Below are 13550 nucleotides of genomic sequence, written 5' to 3' on the forward strand. Positions count from 1 at the left end.
TTGTCTTCTGTTCCCCATAGAATACATAGACTGGGTAAAATTGATATTCCTTGGGAGATATTTGACCGACTACCAATATTATAACGGGTGGGCAAGTTTAGTATCGTAAGCCGAACGCGTTAAGGTCAGACGGCATTCTTCCTGTCTAGATGGAGTTGAATTCATCATCAAAGAAGCCAATCCGAGGGGCATGACGGTGGTTGAGGGACAACACCAAGAATCACAGGACTGATCATCATGACCCCATTCAAGTATAGACACTTGTGCAATCCACGTCCTGCTGATTGATACAACTGCCAGAAGGAAAAACGTGTAGAGAGAGAGGCAGAGAGGTAGAATTAACGAACCCCTTACATGGATAGCCCGTTACCCTAGGCTCTGAGAATACCTCTTGGCCGTGGTGTATAGGAGAGAGGTGCCACGGGGAGTAACAACTAAGAGTCGCAGGTCTTTACTCCATTCCCCATTCATGACTATAAGTAGGCCCTGAAAACAATGAATTTCCTTCGTGGTTCGAATACATAGTCCCAAGTCCGTCGTGACATCGCAGTGTTGATGCTGACAGATACTGCAGCCAAGGGAGATGCTATAAAATGCGACGCTTCTTGCCTCCATCACCTGCCCCTATGCTCACATCCACTGTAAAACCGTTTGGATTACATTATAATGGTTTGACATGGTTCACCTGTTTCGCTCGATTCGCCGATACTGCTTCACCGACACTCGATTCTTCAACGGTCGCGTGGGCGTCTCTACCGCGCCGCGAGGCCGCTCTTGATCTCGGCGCGGGGCCACTCAAACTGGACGTCGCCGCCATAGACTTCGGCGTTGACGCGGTTGATGCGCAGCTCGACGTCAGCGTGGAACTTTTCGCACGCGCGCAGGACCTTGGCGACGAGGTGGCGGCCGAGGGCCGGGTCGTCCGCGTCGCCAAAGTGCTTCTCGACGCGCTTCCGGAGGGCCTCGACGCCCTTGCGCACCTCCCTGGCGTCGTAGCTGGCGAGCACCTTGCCGAAGACGGCCGGCGCGTTGGACGGCTGCGCCGCGACGCTGGTGGCGGGCTTCCCCGACGCGAGCTGCGCCTCGATGTTCTCGAGGTACTCCAGCAGCCGGCCGAGCGGGCGGCGCATGACGGCGCCAATGTACAGCTCCATGTGCTCGTTGAGCTCGGCGGCGGCGTTGGCGCGCCAGTCGTCGAGCACGGCGAGCCCGCGCGCGTCGACCTCCTCGAGGAAGTGGTGCGCGTTCTCGATGAGGAGGATGTGGAAGTTGAGCGCCTCCTTGTCTTCCGGGTCGGCCGTCGAGCTGGCCGCGTTGACGGCCACCGTGGGGTTCTCCCGCGCGATGATCTTGAGCGAGTCGAACATGCTCTTGAGCATGCGGTCGTATTCGCGGTCCACCATGGCCCGGACTTCGAGATTGGCGTCGGCGGTGCTGAGGATGTTTTCCACGGCCGCGGAAAAGTTGGGGAAGATGCGGATGAAGGAGATGACGCCCTTGCGCTTGTTGATCTTGACCTTGGTTTCTTCGATGGCGCGGATCTGCTCGTCGACAAACTTTTTGAATCGCGACTCGAGGACGCTGTGCAGTTTCTGTAGTAGACCGTTGAGGAAGTCCTGGTTGGACTGTGACATGTCTGCCATTTTTTGCTCCAATGCGGCGAGAATGCCTACACCTTGACTGAAGATTGTATCAGCGACTACCAGACGAAAAGAAGAAGGGAAAAAAGGGGAAGAAAAAAAAAGAAAGAAAAAAGAAAAGAGGAGACACTCACAGGCTGTCACTGAGCATAACCCAATTCATCAATTTACTGAGCTCCTGCTCCAAAAAGGAAAAAATGACCTCCATCGCCTTGGTCACTCGGCGCGCAAGCTCCCTGTCCGGCTCCATGAGACGGTGCCTCCGCAGATCGCCGCCCATCCTGTCGCGGGGCTTAAACGCGGCCACGGCGTCGGCAAAGTCGGTCTGCCCCAGGGTCGAGGCGTGGAAAAAGTCGACGACAAAGTTCTGCTCCATCTCGACAAGCGGCAGAATGTCGTCCAGCACGGACGCGAACACCTCGTACGGGAGGCTCAGCGTCTCGCTCGGCCGGGCGCTCGACTTGCTCCCGTCCAGCGGCGTGCGCAGCGTCTTGGCCAGCGTCTGGCTGCGCTTGACGGTGAGCCGCCTGGCCGTCGTGGCGATCCCTTCCTCCTTCCGCTCGGCGTGCGACGTGAACAGGAGGTCGGCCGTGTCGTCGGCCGTCACCTTGCGGGCGTTCTTCTTCCAGGCGGTCATGATCTGGTCAAACTCGCGCTTGTAGACGGGACCAAAAAAGTCCTGGTAGAGCTGGAGCAGGCGGTCCCAGTTCTTGGCGTCGACGTGGCGCGTGTAGAGGACCAGTGGGCTGTACTTCCAGAGCAGGTCCCGGCCGGCGTCGTGGTGCTTGGCGTCGGCTCGCCGCGACAGGGCCTCGCTCAGGAGTCGCGTCGTCTCCTTTACGGCGCCGTCAAACTGCCGTGCCATGAACTCGACCAGGCGGCGCACGAACAGGGAGCTCTCCTTCACGTACATCTCCTTCTTTTCTCGGACGATGCGCATCTTTCCGTAGTCGCTGTTGTCCAAGCCCATGCTCTGGTCCGCGTCCGCGTCCGTGGCCGTGTCTCTGCCGAGCTCGTTGCTTCTCCTGGCCTGATCCCCGCCGAGGTTCGGATCAATCTTGATCATGGCCTTGTAGAGCGTCACGAGCGCCGCCTCAATGTCTTCCAACCCGCCGTTGGTTTCTAGCGGTGCCGTCCTGAGCGCGGCGAGGTCATCGGAGGTAATGGTGGTGGTCTCCAGCAGCGACTCCAGTTCCTTCTTGAGGGTCTTTTGGTTGGCCGTCTGGACCTGCAGACCTTGGCCCTGGGCTTCGATGTAGGCAATGTCCTCGGAAAGGGTCTACCGTGAATTAGCAACAATGAGCATGAGGCATAGCGAAACACACCAGCACCAAAACCGTGGCTTCAAACACAGACTTACCCCAAGCTCGACGCTGTACAGGGTCAAGAGGTTATCGAGCTCCTCGCATTCGGCCATGGCGACATCAATTCCCAGCTTGATCGCCTCGACGCGCTCGTCATCCTCTCGGAACCGCGCGAGCCATCCTCCCGCCTGCGCCTTGTTCAGTTCGCGGTCAATATCCACCCTCATCTCGTCCAAATGCCGAGACCTCATCTGGTGGCCGGGGACCCAACCGAAGAAATCGAGCCATTTCGTAAACTCGGTGCTCCTACTGTCAAGGATGGAGGGATCGACACCTAGAGAGGCTAGATACTTGGCATCGTTTCCGCTGAGGAGGGATTTGGGTGCTTTTTGGGGTTTCGGGGCGGCCTCTCTGACTTGGCTCTTGTCGTCGCTCTTGATTTCGTCTTTCGCAGCGTCGTTCTCGGCGGGTTGTTTGGCTTCCTGGGCGGCGGCAGCTTGCTCGCTCGCCGGGCGAATCGAATCGGGGACGGTGATTTTGACTTCGGGTAGAGACGGCGCGCTGTCCGAGGCCTTGTCCGTCGTCTCCGCGGTCCGAGGGGGTGCATCTGTTTCGCTAGGTTTCGGCCGGGATGGAGGCTTGAAAACGCCAGTGATGCCATCGGAACCCTCTTCGCCGACCTTATTCTGGACCTGCCGCAGTTTCTCGCCTGCGCCACCTGGACGAGGCTTGAAGGCGTTCACGGCCGCGGCAGCCTTCCAGAGCGTGCCTGCAATCTCTCCCTTGGACTTTTTGGACCTGATCATAGGACCCAAACCAGGCCGACTCTCTTCGGTTGCCGACTCTGGAGGAGCTGCTGGTGGTGTTGGTGGTGGCGGTAATGGGTCGGAAGGAGGGGCTGTTGGCGGAGGGACGGGGTCGGTCGTTGATGATACGACTGAGGCTGAGACGGAGCCGCTGCGGACCGTCTTGATATCGCTGGCCCCATCGCCCGGCATGGGTGATGTCGGGGTAGAATCTGGAACGACTGCCGCCAAGGACCCGGGCGTAACAGGCCGGTCTGCGATGGAGGCCGGAGTAACGGGGCGGTCCTTGCTCGAGCTCACTTCGGATCTCTGTTGTGATACGGAGCGATTGCCGGGGGGGACACGGTCCCGGCTTCTGGGCGGAGGTGCTACTGGTTCCCGCCGCAAACCCGGGCTCATCAGGGGGGCCGGAACCAAGTCTTTGTCCGAGAAGGAGGCTTGTGGCCGCAAGGCATTCATGGGCGGCCTTCTCCTTTCTGGCGGGTTTTCCCTCTCCTCTTGCACGTTGACTTGCGGCGGCTGGGTAGGTGGCTGAGCAGAAGGACCAGAATCGGGCGTCTCGAAACGACCAAAGGCACCGGGCCCCGGCATGCCGTTTCTCGATTTCGGCGGCAGGCTAGAGGCGTCATCGCTTCTGGTCGTCCCGAGGGAGGCAGCCACTGAGTCCTGGCTCTTGTTGCCGCCGGCCAACCGCCTCATGGATACCTGGTTCGAACCTATGTTTTGCGACCTGGACGAATCCAAGCTCCCAGCAGGCGACTCGCCGCCATTCTGCCTCGGTGGAGGCGGCCATCTTCCCGGCGACGGAGAGGACTGCGAAGCGTACGTGGATGCATTGGCGGCAGAGGAAGCCGACAAGTTGCTAAACGAGCTGTGAGAGGGCTCGGGCAGGGGTGGGCGTACCGGGGGCTGCTGCTGCTGCTGGGGCAGGGACGCGGGGTGGGAAGCAGAAGGATTCGGTGGTATAGGCATAGGTGGGCGCTGCTGGGGCGGCGGGCGACGGGACCCCATGACCTGCTCGAGCTCCCTGGGGTCGAAGCCTGAGAGGTCGGGGACACGACCGCCGGTGTATTTGCCAAAGATCTTAATCAGGCTGGCGATGAAGAACTTCTTCTCCTTTGGTGACTGGGCGTCCCAGAAGTAGGTCTTGCCGATGGTGACGGTGAAACCCGTGTCGCCAGCCCTCTCCCGCATGGTCGCGCTGGCGGGAGGTCCGGTGAAGGAGGCGATGGCGGTCAGATCGTCGAGATACCATGTTTTTCCGATAGAGAAGGAGCCATTCGGGTTCTCCTTTGACTTGTGCATGCGCACGCGACCCGACTTTCGGACGCTGACGATGATGATGCGCGGCTTTTCCGTTTCGGGGACACGGGCTTGCGGCGGCGGAGGGACGCTCTGGTGGGAGGAGTATTCGGTGATGCGGATATGGGTGATGTAGGTCTCGAGGACTGCAGAGAAGCGGGTTAGGAGGAGGGGAGAAGTACAACGCGAAGACAATGCGAGAGGACGGGACGGAATGACGCACGGGAGTTGTCAATGTCCTTCTTGCTGAAGCAGCTGTCGATTATGCGACGCTTTTCATCTTCGAACCGGGCGGCTCTCGCGTCCATGGCTGCGTGCGATGGCAGGCGGTCCGATGGGTGGGAGTGAGAGGCAACCAAGATGGATCATGAGCATGTCCGTGGAGCAGGAGGAAGGGTGGTGACCGGGACCGGGACCAGGAGCATGCTCAGCTCGATTCTCCGCTCGAATTCGTGGGAAGAGGCGTGTCGATTAGCCGCGATGGATTCGGGAGGTTGATGCGAGAAGACGGCTGGTCTGTTGGAGTGACGCGGTTGATTTCTAATGTCGACGTCAGAATATGTCAGGAATGGTGGAGGCCTTGTCGGGATCGAGTCCTGGGCCTCGAGCCGGGAGCAAGGGAGGGATTAATCCAAAGCAATTCGAGACATTGCCCGGAATCTGCTATGAAGCTTCGTTGAGGCTGAAGCAATGGGAGGGAGAGCTGGCAGCAAGCCTCGAGGGTGAATGGATGCATGCTTAGTCAGTAGCATCACAACCTAAAGGTACTTAAAGCCTATCCCAGACACTGATCATCAGTCAGCAAAATACATCATCTCCGATCGTATAGTGGCTAGTATGCCAGCTTGTCACGCTGGAGACCGGGGTTCAATTCCCCGTCGGAGAGATTCTTTTTTTCTTTATTTTCTTTTTGCCCCTATTTTCCTGTTCCCGACGGACATGTTAGTCTCTCTCTTCCCCCTTTTCTTTTTTTTTCCCCTTTTTTTTTTGTTCGTTTGCTTCATCAATGTCTCGTAGCGTTTATCGTTTCGCAAAACAATGTTCCACTATGAACTTACAACACCTATGAACGAACCGGAACTACCCATGTCCATGGCTGGGTGGGCAGGCCTGTAGATGCAACGGGCACCAGCCCAAGCAGGAGAGTAGAGGATGGCTGCTCGTCCTCCTTGCGTTCCCTAAGTAGGTCGCAGCTTATAACCCCCGGTAAGGTGCCGCAGAGCTATGGCATGTCTCATGCAAACGCCAGAGCCGCTTCAACCACCTCTTATAGGTCCCTCACCTCTCGTCCATCTTCTATCACATTTCCACGTCTCAGGGGAACAGACGCATCATGGCACTGCTCCTTTGTCAGTCTACCAATAACCAGGAACGGCAGCCTTATATGTCTTGGACGCCGCCTTTGACCGCTTCTTGACGTAAGGTCTAGGCCAATCCCCTCTTCATCATACTCGCGGGAAGACGGCACTGCGCGGTGGATGGCCCGTCAAGTAAACGGACTAGAAAACATGACGTCTAGATATGTAGGTTCCCGGCTTTGCCTGTGGTTTGAGAAGAGCAAGAGGCCCAGGAATACATAATAGACTGGCCCCGTGATGTTGTGTTGACTTGATGTTGAGCTCGCCTGTCTTTCTTGAAGTCCTGAGTCTCTCTGCCTCTGCCTGTCCTACGCTCCACGCAATACCGTCTACAAAGCACGGAAATGCGCGTTCCTACAAGAGAGACGATGCTCGAGCCAGTCCTCGAAGAAGATGAGACCGAACTCGAGCTATACAGCCCCAACGGCGAACACGATCACGATGCTAGAAGGGCGTCAGATGTATTGGTTCTACAAAAGGGCATCAAGTCCATCTCCCAGGCCGTGCAAGGTTGGCAACCCCCAAGAACGCCTTTCAGCATGCAGCATATCTAACCCCCTTAGCGAAGCCTACAAACAGACCCTGCCTTCCCCGGCTACAACCCACGACGACCCTCATGACGGCGCCTTACCCGCTCACACCGTCCAAGGCCATATCCCATCAACATCCCATCCTCGCTTCCGCCGGCGACCCGGGTCAGCCCTACCGAGCCGCCCAACCAGCGCCCCTTTCCCTCACCACGCAAGATCCCACTCCCTCTCCCTCTCCCCCGGCGTCCTCCCACTTCCACCTGAGCAAGCTGAACGAGCAAGACCTCCTCGCCGCCCTCCAGTCCATCCGCGAGGAGGAAGAAGCAAGACTCCACACCCGCCGCAAAAGCTTCCACATTATCGACTTTAACCTCCCATTGCCACCCTTTAGCCCCCTCCGCGTCCCCTTTTCCCCCATTATCACCCCTACCACCACTCCCTCATCGCGCCGTCCGTCAACATCTACCGTCGTCAGCACCGCCAGCACGTCCAGCACCAACAGTAGCAGCGCCTCCACATTGCTGGCTCCCGTGGCATCCATATCCATAACCGCAGACAGAGGCAAAGACGAAGACGAAGACGAACATGGCCGAGGAGACGACCGAGGAAGCGAAGAAAACGGGAGAACCCCCTACGCAGAATGCGGGACGTACCAGCTCGTCCACGCCAAAGAGCGCCTCCGGGACCTGGAACAGCAACTCCAGGACGCCGTGTGCTGTCTGCAGGATTACGTCCAGGTCATCGCGAGACGGCCACGGGGCGGTGCCGAGAAGAGTAGAGGTCCGAAGCGACAGCAGCACGGCCAGGGGCATGAAGATGCGGCGGAGAACGGCGCGCGAGAGGGCACGGCCCCGGTGGTGGATGCGCTGCAGGACAAGCTGGCGAGGTTGGGTAGGGCGCAGGAGAGGCTGGCGACGGAGCATGCGCTCGTGACGGCGGAAATCAGGGCCAGAGCGCCGGGGATGGTTTGGGATGGGACGATGGAGGCTCTGGCGCGTATGGCGCGTGGTGATGGGGGGATGGAGATGGTGGGTAGCGTTGGAAGATGAGGGATACAGGCGTGAATAAGAAACCAAACTGAAGAAGAAACTGTTTCGCTTTCCGGTTCCCAGGCTATGCCCCTCCTTTGCTACCTCACTCTAGGTCGTCAACGTCGTGCAATTTTCAAGATTGCAGTCTTCCCGCGCTGCCACCCACTCGCCTAGCAGAAATCCAGTCCAGACACTGAATTCCTAGTCCAAACAAATACACCACAGCTCCACCGATCCTACAAGTACCTCTGCATCATCTCCTTTAACCGCTTCAAAGGCAACGCCTCCATCCTCCTCCCCCTGAACCCCTCCATCGGCTCGGCCATGCAGAGCGCGTTGTAGACAGCCTCCTCAGTCGCGTCGGCCGCCGCCTCAAACAGACCATTCATCGTCGCGTCGTCCACCACCTCCAACTCGTGCGTCCGCGGCATGTACGGGTCGACGGCAGGCGGTCCGGTCGACGACAGCTTCTGCACGGGGACCTTATTGCCCGTGGAGAAGGCCAGGAACAAGTCGCCCGCCGGATCGTGGCCGTAGCCGCCGGTCCGCGCGATCCCGACCGACGCGCGCTTGGCCAGGCGCTGGCACTGGAGCGGCGAGAGGGGCGCGTCGGTGGCGATGACCACGTTAACGCTGCCGTCCCTGTATTCCTTCCGGACCGCCATCTCGGCCTGCCGCTGGAGGTGGTCGTACATGCGGGCCTCGAGCTTGGCCTCGGCCTCGGCTTGCGCTTGGCTCAGGGCCTGCGCCTCGGCCGCCGCCCGGGCCGCTTTGGTCTGCGAGCGCGCGTGTTCCTGCGCCCTGGCCTGCGCCTCCGCTTGTGCGGTAACGTCGGCCAAGGACACGGGAACGAGGCGGAAGTTGTGGTGGTAGGTGTGGGGCGCCTGTGCCGCGGAAGCCGTCGAAGCCGTTCCGGCTGAAGTCGCTTGTGTTTGGGGTCCAGGGCTGACTCCGGCAAAGTGTTGTTGCGGCGATGGCATTTGTTGTGGCTGTGGCTGCGGCTGTGGGTGAAATGCCTGGTGCTGATGTTGTGGTGGTGGCGGTGGTGGTTGCGACAGGGGGCTGGGGTTAATGCCGACAAACGGTTGTGGCATTGGCTGATGAAGCGGCGGGTATGGCTGGTAGCGTTGCTGGTGGTGGTGCTGTTGTTGCTGAAAGTGTTGCGACAGTTGCAGGGCCTGCTGAGCGGCTGACTGCTGTCCATGCTGCGGCAGTTGTCGTCTCGGTTGCTGTGCCTGTGGTTGTTGGTATTGGTGTTGGGCCGTCCCATGCCCCGAATGCTGATGTTGGTTTTGAGCTGACGTCTGTTCGTCTTCGTCTTCTTCTTCCTCCTCCTCCTCGTCCTCTTCGCTCTCGTCGCTGCTGATTTGCACCGCTTGCTGTCGCGCCCTTTCTTCCTGTTCTCGTTGTCGCTGCTGTTCTTCTTCCTGCTGCTTGCGCAATCGCTCCTCGTGCTGCTGCTGAATCTGTTGCTGCTCCCGCAGCAATTGTGCCCGCTGCTGATGCTGCTGGTCGAAGATGCGACCGATGGGAACACCGGCGATGCGCAAGTGAGAAGCCTTGCCGTAGTTGGCCTGGACGAGGACGCCGACGGTGTAGCTGCGTTCCTCGTTTTCTTCCTCGGCGTTCTCTTCGTCGCCGTCTTCTTCCGAGGTCGAACGCTGCCGCTGCCGCGGCGGCGCCGGTATGACGCGCGACGCCGAGCCGGTACCCCCTTTCCAGTGGTGGCAGACGGCACCGGTGCCGCCACCCGTGTTGCCTTCCTTGACGGGGTCGTCGGTGGCAAGGTCGATACCACGGGTGACATCCTGGGCCTCGACGGACATCTTGGTGATATCGCTGAGGTAACCGTCGAAAATCTCGGCAACAACGGGGACCATGAAGACGTCGAGCTCTCCGCTCTCGACGCAGTAGTTGCGGATGGCATACTCGTAGACGGCGCGGTGGGCGTCACCGACGGCGAGGGAGTTGGTGAGGACAATGGGCGAGTTGAGGAGGCCGCTTTCGGCGAGCCACTGGGCACCGGTCAACTCGCCGCCGCCGTTGAAGCGGTGGAAACCGGCATAGCAGGCCTCGGTAAACCAGGTCCTCCGGGGCAGGATAATGGTGGCGCCCGTGTTGACGGAACGGTTGGGCTGGACAGTTTCGGTGGCGACGAGGACGCCGGGCACATCGGTCAGGGAGTTCTTGGGACCGGTGGCCCAGGACCCGAGGTAGAGGGTGGGGAGTAGGTCGCGGATGCGGGTGCGCTCTTCGACCTTCTTCCTCACGGCGTCGGCCTTTTTTTTGGTGGGATCCTCGACTTGGATGGGAGGCGGGTGGTTATGGGTGTTATGACCGGGGATGTGAAGCCACTCGACGCCGGTCAACAGGAGGGAGCCCGACCAAGTGCAGCCCGTCTTGGTGGTGCGGGTGACGCGGATGCCGCGACTGGAGGGCTTGTAGCGGCCGCCGCGGTCGCAGGCCAAGTCGACGCGGTAGTATTCGCCATTGGGCCGCTGGCGAGTCTTCAGGGTGGTGACATTGTAGCCGAAGCGACTGTAATGCCGCTTGACCGACTCGAGGAGGTGAAAGCGGTCATGGCTCTTGAGAGGAGGATAGGGATCGGGGCAGGGCGCAGCCATCGTGAAACCCGGCGGCTACGAAGGGCATGATCTCCCCAGTAGTCGGCCTCTCACTGAGCCTTTCTCTTTGGTCGCTTACACTGGTCAACGAGACGACGCGTTGGCCGAAAATGCGTTGGGTGTGAGCGCGTTTGGTGTCGAGGGGGTGGGTCGAAGATGGATGAGGGACACGAATTAGGTAAAAGTGCGCGCCCGCGAAAAACTAGGGGGGGAGACCACGTGACTGCTTGGGTGTTAGATATGGTCCGTGCGTTTCAGTGGTACCGTATTTGACGCAACTCACACTGTGTACGTATCTCCTTCCGCTCATGTGCCGACTTGCCCTGTCCTTCCTGCTCAAGGTGAGGAATCCTGGGGATGCGGGGTCGACCCGCAGTCCACAGGTCCCTGCCACTTCCCCGCACAACGATCAACTCGCTCTTGCCGTGTTGGGATAAATGACCACTCGGTACTTATCCACTGGACCTGACTAGGTAGAAAACAACGAGAAAATACATGGAATATACTTGTAATCACCTACATTCTGTACCCCGCTGTCAAGTCAACCCGAGGTACCTTCCCTCGTGTCTGCCATCAGCTCGTCCAGTTCCTCCACCTCCTCGGTACCTCCTCACTTTGCTTCGCCTTGACCGAGGGCCGAGATCACAACTCCATCTCGTAGCTTTCACTTTTCTCCCTCTTTTCAACCCTCAACACCCTCTATATTCTCTATATTCCTTCACGCCTTATCGCCTTTTGACCCTCACTACTCAACTGGGTCCTTTCCCTTTTTATACCCTCTCGTGTCTCGCTCTAGCCCTGCCTCTGGTCGTTGCTTTATGCTTCATACGTCTTTCCAACAGTGATTAGTGATCAATCCGAGCTTCGTGGTGCCGCAACTCGACACCGCTTCTTGTCCTCCTCTTAAGCGTCCTCGTCTCGTCGTCCTCGTCGTCCTCATCCTTCTCATCCTGTTACCTCCATTTCAGCTCTCGTTCATTCAATTCACATAGTCCATAGCCCAATGCTACATCTCTAGATCCTCTAGACATTGAGCTCGATCCATCGACTAACCTCCCTTATACGTCCTCTCCTCCCACGTCACCGCAACCATGACACCCTCTCTCCGAGTCATCCCAAATGTGAGTCCTTGCTGTCCGCCCTGTTTTCGCAAGGTGACCTACTGACACGTCCCGCGTCTCCTCTAGGCCGCTACCAGGGCAGTGAGCCTCCTTAGGACAATCCAATACACCCATCCGCCCTCTTGCCCGTGTCACTCCAATCCGAATCACCACCATCACCACATCCCTCCTGCGCCAACATTCAACCCACGCCCGCTTCGTACTTCGGGCGCCTCCACCCGCCGTTATGCCACCCCGGCCGAGCCTCTCAAGGAGTACGCCTTTGAAATGGCCGCCTCCTCCATTCGCTTCGGGCCCGGCTCAACCCAGGAGGTCGGCCTCGATCTGATAAACATGGGTGCGAAACGTGTCGCCGTCGTTACCGATCCTACCGTCGACCGCCTGGTTGCCATGGATCAGGTCCGCGAGTCGCTCGACCGCGAGGGCATCTCCTACCGTGTATACAACGCTACGCGTGTCGAGCCCAAGGACTCGTCCGTTCGCCATGCCATCGACTGGGCCCGCCCTTACAACCCCGACGTCTTCCTCGCCGTCGGAGGTGGCTCTGTCATCGACACCGCCAAGCTCATGAACCTGTACTCCTGCTATCCCGATGCCGACTTCCTCGACTTTGTCAACGCCCCCATTGGCCGTGGCCTCCCCATCGAGAAGGCCCTCAAGCCCCTCATTGCCGTCCCTACCACGGCCGGCACCGGCTCCGAGACCACCGGCACCGCCATCTTCGATCTTGTCGAGCGCCGCGCCAAGACCGGCGTCGCCCACCGCAACCTCAAGCCCACCCTGGGCATCTGTGATCCCCTCAACACCGCCACCATGCCCGCCGCCGTAAAGGCCGCCTCCGGCCTCGACGTCCTCTGCCACGCCCTCGAGTCGTGGACCGCCATCCCCTACAACCAGCGCGTCCCCCGCCCCACCAATCCCATCAACCGTCCCGCCTACCAGGGCGCGAACCCCATCAGCGACGTCTTCTCCTTCCACGCCCTCCGCAGCACCGTCAAGTACCTCCCCCGCGCCGTCCACAATCCCGATGACCACGAGGCCCAGTCCGAGATGCTCCTGGCCTCCACCCTCGCCGGCGTGGGTTTCGGAAACGCCGGCGTCCACCTCTGCCACGGCATGTCCTACCCCATCTCTGGCCAGAACCCGGCCGAGTACCGCCAACCCGGCTACGATATCCCCCACCCCCTCATCCCCCACGGCGTCAGCGTTGCCGTGACCGCCCCCGCCGTCTTCCGCTTCACCGCCGCCTCCAACCCGGAGCGCCATCTCGCCGCCGCCGAGGTCTTCGGCGTTGACGTCAGCCGCGTGCGCAAGGAAGACGCCGGCGCCGTTCTCGCCGATGCCCTCGCCAAGTTCCTCGCCGACCTCGGCGACCAGCCCAACGGCATCAAGGCCCTCGGCTTCACCAGTGCCGACGTGGATGCTCTCGTCGAGGGCACGCTTCCCCAGCGTCGGGTCCTGATGCTGTCTCCGACCGTGCAGGATGACGTGCAGCGGGAAAGGGAGCAGCTGAGGTCTCTGTTCGAGGATGCCATGACACATCATTAAGAGGACGGAGAGTAGAAGAACATTGACATGTGCGTGGATAAGGTGGGATTGTTGAATAGTTACGGGTCGTATGCCTTATGAGATTGGTTGGACTTCAACGTGTAGTCTTTTTCTTTTTAAAATTTTGCTTATAGCCTCGTCTCATGACTCCCAATACACGAATGGAACAGAACGTATGTACAATATGTACAACCAAGCTTGCTTGTTGAACGAGTAAATTATGTTGTGAAATAAAACTAGCTGAATGCCGAGTCTAACGTGAATAAATGCTTGAAACAGAGCAGAA

General features: G+C 59.2%; 4 protein-coding genes and 1 non-coding gene across 5 annotated transcripts; 3 read left to right on the plus strand and 2 right to left on the minus strand.

Annotated features, from left to right (window-relative positions):
* Positions 1-293: 293 nt before the first annotated feature.
* ACRALDRAFT_2053070 (uncharacterized protein) lies at positions 294-5590 on the minus strand. The gene is made up of 4 exons (XM_071021662.1): positions 5276-5590; positions 3001-5198; positions 1775-2919; positions 294-1680 (listed from the first exon to the last, which is right to left on the minus strand). The coding sequence occupies exons 1-4, from the start codon at positions 5358-5360 to the stop codon at positions 753-755; spliced, it is 4356 nt and encodes a 1451-aa protein (XP_070874582.1). The 5' UTR covers positions 5361-5590; the 3' UTR covers positions 294-752.
* Positions 5591-5866: 276 nt separating this feature from the next.
* On the plus strand, positions 5867-5938 carry ACRALDRAFT_t143. The gene has a single exon. It is a non-coding gene; the product is annotated as a tRNA-Asp (tRNA).
* Positions 5939-6901: 963 nt separating this feature from the next.
* On the plus strand, positions 6902-7989 carry ACRALDRAFT_2053071 (uncharacterized protein; the record flags this gene model as incomplete). Its single annotated transcript, XM_071021663.1, has 1 exon — positions 6902-7989. The coding sequence occupies exon 1, from the start codon at positions 7027-7029 to the stop codon at positions 7987-7989; it is 963 nt and encodes a 320-aa protein (XP_070874583.1). The 5' UTR covers positions 6902-7026.
* An 8-nt stretch (positions 7990-7997) lies between these two features.
* ACRALDRAFT_1064375 (uncharacterized protein) lies at positions 7998-10713 on the minus strand. Its single transcript, XM_071016958.1, has one exon. It carries the CDS (start codon positions 10593-10595, stop codon positions 8208-8210), a length of 2388 nt encoding a protein of 795 aa, XP_070874584.1. The 5' UTR covers positions 10596-10713; the 3' UTR covers positions 7998-8207.
* A 973-nt stretch (positions 10714-11686) lies between these two features.
* On the plus strand, positions 11687-13264 carry ACRALDRAFT_1071183 (uncharacterized protein; the record flags this gene model as incomplete). The annotated part of the gene is made up of 2 exons (XM_071017838.1): positions 11687-11716; positions 11783-13264. 2 exons carry the CDS (start codon positions 11687-11689, stop codon positions 13262-13264), a joined length of 1512 nt encoding a protein of 503 aa, XP_070874585.1.
* Between the last annotated feature and the right edge of the window lie 286 nt (positions 13265-13550).

The sequence above is a fragment of the Sodiomyces alcalophilus genome (genome assembly GCF_042370955.1).
Source record: "Sodiomyces alcalophilus JCM 7366 unplaced genomic scaffold ACRALscaffold_4, whole genome shotgun sequence".
NCBI lineage: Eukaryota > Fungi > Ascomycota > Sordariomycetes > Glomerellales > Plectosphaerellaceae > Sodiomyces > Sodiomyces alcalophilus.

Excerpts from the sequence above, each read along its gene's own strand:
- ACRALDRAFT_2053070 (XM_071021662.1), bottom strand. The coding sequence starts at position 5,360 with ATGGACGCGAGAGCCGCCCGGTTCGAAGATGAAAAGCGTCGCATAATC. Across the intron at positions 5,199-5,275 it reads GAAGGACATTGACAACTCCC|TCCTCGAGACCTACATCACC; the intron begins GTGCGTCATTCC and ends GCTTCTCTGCAG. Across the intron at positions 1,681-1,774 it reads GTTATGCTCAGTGACAGCCT|TCAAGGTGTAGGCATTCTCG; the intron begins GTGAGTGTCTCC and ends TACAATCTTCAG.
- ACRALDRAFT_1064375 (XM_071016958.1), bottom strand. The coding sequence starts at position 10,595 with ATGGCTGCGCCCTGCCCCGATCCCTATCCTCCTCTCAAGAGCCATGAC.